Source organism: Nannospalax galili, unplaced genomic scaffold, assembly GCF_000622305.1.
Source record: "Nannospalax galili isolate Female #2095 unplaced genomic scaffold, S.galili_v1.0 scaffold128, whole genome shotgun sequence".
Taxonomy (NCBI): domain Eukaryota; kingdom Metazoa; phylum Chordata; class Mammalia; order Rodentia; family Spalacidae; genus Nannospalax; species Nannospalax galili.
This window is the reverse complement of record NW_008360322.1, coordinates 1,783,456-1,789,455: the sequence shown is the minus strand read 5'-3', so window position 1 is coordinate 1,789,455 and position 6,000 is coordinate 1,783,456. Positions and strand designations below refer to the sequence as shown.

General features: G+C 37.5%; 1 protein-coding gene across 2 annotated transcripts in view; it reads right to left on the bottom strand.

Annotated features, from left to right (window-relative positions):
• Dcp2 (decapping mRNA 2) overlaps positions 1–6,000 on the bottom strand; it is a 52,026-nt gene that overhangs the window by 9,383 nt on the left and 36,643 nt on the right. For both annotated transcript variants that reach the window (XR_001872243.2, XM_008825252.3), the window contains exons 8-9: positions 5,404–5,539; positions 2,109–2,219 (exon numbers count right to left, since the gene is read on the bottom strand). Coding sequence is in view for 1 of the 2 variants with exons in the window: in XM_008825252.3 (XP_008823474.2) it covers positions 2,109–2,219; positions 5,404–5,539 (247 nt within the window). In the remaining variant the exon portion in view is untranslated. The remainder of the gene's footprint in view (positions 1–2,108; positions 2,220–5,403; positions 5,540–6,000) is intronic.

Below are 6,000 nucleotides of genomic sequence, written 5' to 3'. Positions count from 1 at the left end.
ATTTCTGAGACAATGTCTTAGTTAACTATGTACCCAGGCTGGCCTTGAATTCTATTCCTATTCTTTGACTTACACATGGATTAACAGTTTTCACAAGTTCACCAATCATTCCAAGTTCTATAGACCACTTATATACTTATCACTTTTTTTCAGAAACTTGTAAAATCTATTCAAATTTTTCTAGACAAATCTGAGATTTGTGAAATTCCTTCAAAAATATCCCCAATACTTCTAAATGAGTTAAATTTACACAGTAACTGAAGAGAGATGATACTTTTTATATTATTAAATGATACTTTCATGATATCATATACTTTATTTTTTATCTCTTTTGAGACAGGGTCTCCCTGTAGCCCCAGCTGTCCTGGAACTCACTATGCAGACCAGGCTGGCCTTGAACTCACAGAGATCCACCTGCCTCTGCCTTCCGAGTGCTGGGATTAAAGGCGTGCGCCATCACACCCGGCATGATATCATATACTTTTATATGATACTTTTATACTATTACAATTGCCTTGTTCTCGCCAACACCTTCATTAGAGTACACTAAAATAAAAAGAACCGACAGTATACACAACCTTAACACTGGTTTAATGGTGTAGTTAATGTACTCAAGCAAAGTAAGTGTCATCCAGATGACTCAGGTAGATAATTTCTGCTAAAAATGTAAAATTACTATTCTAACCCACTCCATTAAAGAAATAGGATACCAGGGAAACCACAAGAAAATCCAATATACAAATATCAGGACTGAGAAGAAAAGATCAGGAAAGACATTAGATATCGGTTACTTTCCAAAACGCAGACCAAATAGAAGAATTAATGAAAATATTTTGAAATGCTTACAGTTATCTGTCTTCATATCTAGACAAATGCTAATGGAATATCAGTGCTGCTTAATTTTTGCAACTTTTTTACTTGAAGGAAAATAAAAACACTGTGAGATTCTCCCCAATAATTTTAATTGCACTGATATAATGGATTATAAAAAGAATGATCTCCTAGAAAGAAATTATGAGCAGAATGGTGGCCATCAAAGCTGGGGAGTATAGAGCCACAGAAAGATGGGAGAGTGGTTGATCAGTAGCTACTAAGCTACAGCTGGATGGGTTAAAAAGGCTTGATGTGCTATCCCACAGGAAGATGATTATAAATAACAACAATGTAAACTGGATTTCCCTCCAGATTGGCTTCAAACTCATTATATAGCCCAGGCTGGCCTTAAACTCAAGATCCTTCACCCCTTAGCCTACCAAGTGCTATGCCAACACTCCTGGGAGGGAGTGCTTTCACCATAAAGAAATGTAGATAAATAATCCGGGAGATACCTTAAACATTACACAATATATCCACATATCAAATTACATGGTATCTTAGAAAATTAGTTTTTATGTCTTAGGTTTAAAAATATAAATTTAAAAACTTTTAAATAGTCTTTTTAAAAATTTCATTTTTTTTTTTTTTTGTTGTTTTGCTTTTTTGAGACAGGGTCTCAAATACAGCCTTGGCTAACCTGAAACTTGCTATGTCGACCAGGTTGGCTTACAGAGATCTGCCTGCCTCTGTCTCCAATAAAGATTTATTTATATTCTTATGTGTATTTGTGTTTATATGCCTTATGTGTAAAGATGCATGTTGAGGCTAGAAGAGGGCATAGGATTCCCTGGAGCTGGAGTTATAGGCAGCTATAAGCTGCCAGATATGGGAGCTAGGAACCAAACTTGGATCCTCTGGAAGAACAGCAAGTACTATTAACTGCTAGGCCATTTCTCCAGCCTCTTTAATAACAGGTTTTTAGAAAAATAGAATTGAGACTTGTTTTTAGTATATAGTGTTTTCATGGCTTTAAAATAAAGGTAAATAACCACTCAAAAGGCAAAAAAATAGAGATGTACCTGAATCAGTGTTACACACATATAATTAGGAATGGTCAAAAAGATTTTTAGTTCATGAACACAATAGTGAAAAATTTTTCTTTATAAAAATCCTATCACTAAGATCAATTAAGTCAGAACAAGAGCAAAACAAACATAATTCTGTCTTAACAATGTCTTTGCCGTGTTCTCAAAGAGAACCGTCTACTTAGCATTCGAGCTCAAAACTCTTACCATCAAGGAATTCTGTTGCTTTGCTGGTTGACTATGAATTCCGTTTGCTCTCTTCTTCTGACTGGGTGAGTCTTGATACTGTTTTCTGCCATTGCCCCTCACATTCTGATTCTGTTTTTCCAATAAAAGCAAAATATAAGCCTACAGTATAATCATAAATATACTTCTATGAATATATTTATACCTGGTTGAATAAAGAGATCAGTGAAGCACCACCCAAATGTTTATAAATTACCACATCAATGTATTTTCCTATAAAATATTCTGCAAAGTAATACTCATATAGAAGTATGAGACAGCAAATACTATAGTCCTTAGGACTTTTCTACACCTCTTACTTCCTATATTATAAACTGTTTATAATGCATAAAACAGGCAGGTGTAGCTCAGTGGTAAAGCTCATGCTCAGTATAAACAAGGCTCTGGATTCAATCTACAGTATTAAAATAAGATAAAGATAAAAGGAATGGGAGCAGGTGGCAGAACAAGTTCTGAAGCCCTACTTGCTGTTAGAGTAGACTCTATGAAGAAATGTGTGTGTGTGTGTGTGTGTACACGTGTGCGTGTGTATGTGTGTGCGTGTGTGTATGAGAGAGAGAGAAAATCTGGTGTGCACATGCAATGGAGCACTTGTGACTATCAGAAGACAGCCTTGTAGAGTAGGTTCTCTCCTACCTTCATGTGGGTTCCAGGGATCAAACTCAGGCTTGTGCAGGAAGCACTTTACCCATTAAACCACTTACTAGCCCCTAGAGCTCTTAATAGTAGAAATCAAACAGTAGGCATGATCAATTAGTATCATAAAAATTCAATTTAAATTATTAGTAAAAAAGCATCATTAAAAGAATAATCTTGGAGCTGGAGAGAAGGCTCAGCAGTTAAGAACACTGTTCTTGCAGAAGACTGCGTTCGAATCCCAGCACGCACATGGCAGCTAACTACTGTCCGTAACTCCAGTTCCAGGGGATCCGGCAGCCTCTTCTGTCCTCCACAGGTGTTGTATGACACGGGTGCACTTACCTACATGCAGGCAATACATGCATACACATTTAAAAAAATAAAAAAAAATAAAAAAAAAAAAAAGAATAATCTTGGGGCTGGAGAGATGGCTCAGCAATTAAGAGCACTGGCTGTCTTACAGAGGACTGGAGTTTGATTCCCAGCATCCACATGGTGGCTAACAACCGTCCCTAATTCTAGTTCCGGGGGAATCTGACTCCCTCTTCTGACCTCCGCAGGCATCGCATGAAAAAAAAAGTCTTTTACTAAATAATGGAAGACTGATTCCTTTTTTCTTTCCTTTCTTGAGTAGGAGTCTCCTCTCCCTGTAGCCCCAGCTGGCCTGGAACCCCCTATGTAGACCAGGCTGGCCTCCATCTCACAGAGATCCACCTGCCTCTGCCTCTGCATCTTCCATGTTGGGATAAAAGGCATGTGCCACCATGCCCTGCAAAGTTTGATATTTAAAAAACTTAGGCAGTTATTTTTAAGTTTAGACATGTTGTTCATATGGATTTAAATTAAAGATACAATCTTTTCAGCAGGGTGTGGTGGTGCATACCTTTTATCCCAGTACTTGGGAGGCAGTCAGGCAAACCTCTACGTTCAATGCCAGCTTGGTCTACATAGCAAGTTCCAGGATAGCTAGAGCTACAGAGTAAGACCCTGTCTCAACATAAACAAGCAAACAAACAAAAAAGATCCTATCTTTTCAAATTTTAATTTCAATTTCAGATCTTGTAAAGCAGTTATTTAAGAGGACTATGAATAATGAATGTAGCTATTACCATAAAACCCATACAGTGGATCTCGAAAATCGTGAGACTATACACTTAATTCTGTATCATTTGTTTTAGGCAGATTTTTTTACCATGGTATTCCTTAAAGTGCATAACTCAGTGGCATTAGACACGATAGTAAATCAAAACATCACTACCCATTTTGTCCTAAATGAGTGGCTTCTTTGTTGCTGCCCTTGTGTGGCACTGCAGATCTAAGTGAAAGCATGCAAGGGGAGCATGGGGCTATTAAATCCCAGTCCACTTCCCAAACATTGGAATCTGTGTGCCTGGCAGACAGTAACTATTCTGCCTTCTCTGCTACCTCCAGCAACAATTACTACTGCACCTTGTGTCTTTATGAATCTGCCTATGCTAGGCACTCATAATATGAATTATACAATTTTTGTCCCTTCGTGTCTACCTTATTTCACTTAACAAATGCCTTCAAGGCTCATCTATACTGTAGGATGTCTCAGACTTCATTAAAGGCTGGAAATAGTTCAGTACATGCACATGCCATCACTGTTCGTCCATTTTTCTCATGATGGGTGTGTGGGTTGTTTGTACCTTCTGGATGTTGTGAATGACGCTCTGGTTAACACCAGTACAAAATTATCTGTTAAATTGTTGCTTCTGGTTCATTTGGATATCTAAGTATGAATGGAGTTGCTGAGTTACGAGGTAAATGTACATTTAACTTGAGGAACTATCAAACTGTTCACAGCAGCTGTCCCTTTTACATTCTCAACAGCTCTGCATAAGGGTCCCAGTTCACATCTTCACAACCATGGTTATTTCCTGTACTATTAAACTGACTGATTTAGATTTTTTGAGTCAGGGTCTCCCTGTAGCTCCAGCTGGCCTGGAGCTCTCTATATAGACCAGGCTAGCCTCAATCTCAGAGATCCACCTGTCTCTGCTTCCAGAGTGCTGGGATTAAAGGCAAGGCATGCACTATCATGCCTAGTAGTTGGTTTTATTTTTACAGACATCCTGATGCATAACTGGTCTCCATTCCCAAATAATATCATTGAGACTTTTTTTGTATTTAAGGGTTGGATTTTGTAACACATTTTGGTGGCTACTGTTCTTGAGTCTTCAGGAAGCCAACAAAATGTAAGTGTAAACAAAACTTAAGTGTAGAATGTATGAACTGTGGTATAATCACGTACTGTGCCACACAATGGTGAGAATAACATGTTATAAATACATTTTCCCCCCTTAAACAAAGTCAATAGATCTCAATTTTAATTTGAAGTGGCTTAAAACTTTTAAAAAATGAGACTTTCACTCACAACACATAAAGAACTCATGCCTATTATTAACCACACTGGATTTACATCAAAGCTACAATAATGAGTCTTAGGTCTTCAAATCACAAGCCAGGAACACTGGCACCCTTTGCTCCAATCTTCAGAGCTCCCCTAACTATTGATATGCAATTCTGCAACTTGCAATGATTTCAAAGAAAAATGATCCAAGTTCCTGAAAATTTTTAAATGTGTACCACTCACCTTTGCTTTTAGAGAGTCAGACATTTCAGAATGGTTACTGCATGGCTTTTGTTGTAGCGGCTGCCTGTGCTTTATCCACTGGTCACCAGGAGAACCCTCAGGAAATAACTGCTGGCTGTGACGGAATTTCGTTCGACTGTATCAATAGTTCAAAAACAAAAATATGAAAAAAATTTCACTTTCAGTTCTTTCAAAACTTTGATAGTTGAACTTACCAACTCTATATTTTACTTTCTTATTTATTAACTATCTCTTCCCACTGGAATCTTAAGTTCTGTGAGGACAGAGATCCTGATCAGCCTTGCCTGCTATTTTATTCCTATCGCTGAGCTGAGTGACTGGTATTAATATTTCTTGAATGAATAATCTTATTTTTTATTCCAGGCTTTTCTAAATTATTCATACCCTCTCCATAGTTAACTATATTCTTAAGATCCAAAGACAGTTCTTTCTAAATTTAGAGATACTAGTGAACATTTCTTAATAGGAGAGATATTCTTTCTAGAATATTTCAAGTATGGAATTTGATCCTGGATAGGTCAGTTGTGGACTGTACTGGTGTTAGATGAGGATCTGAGAAATCAGGCTGTTTTCCAG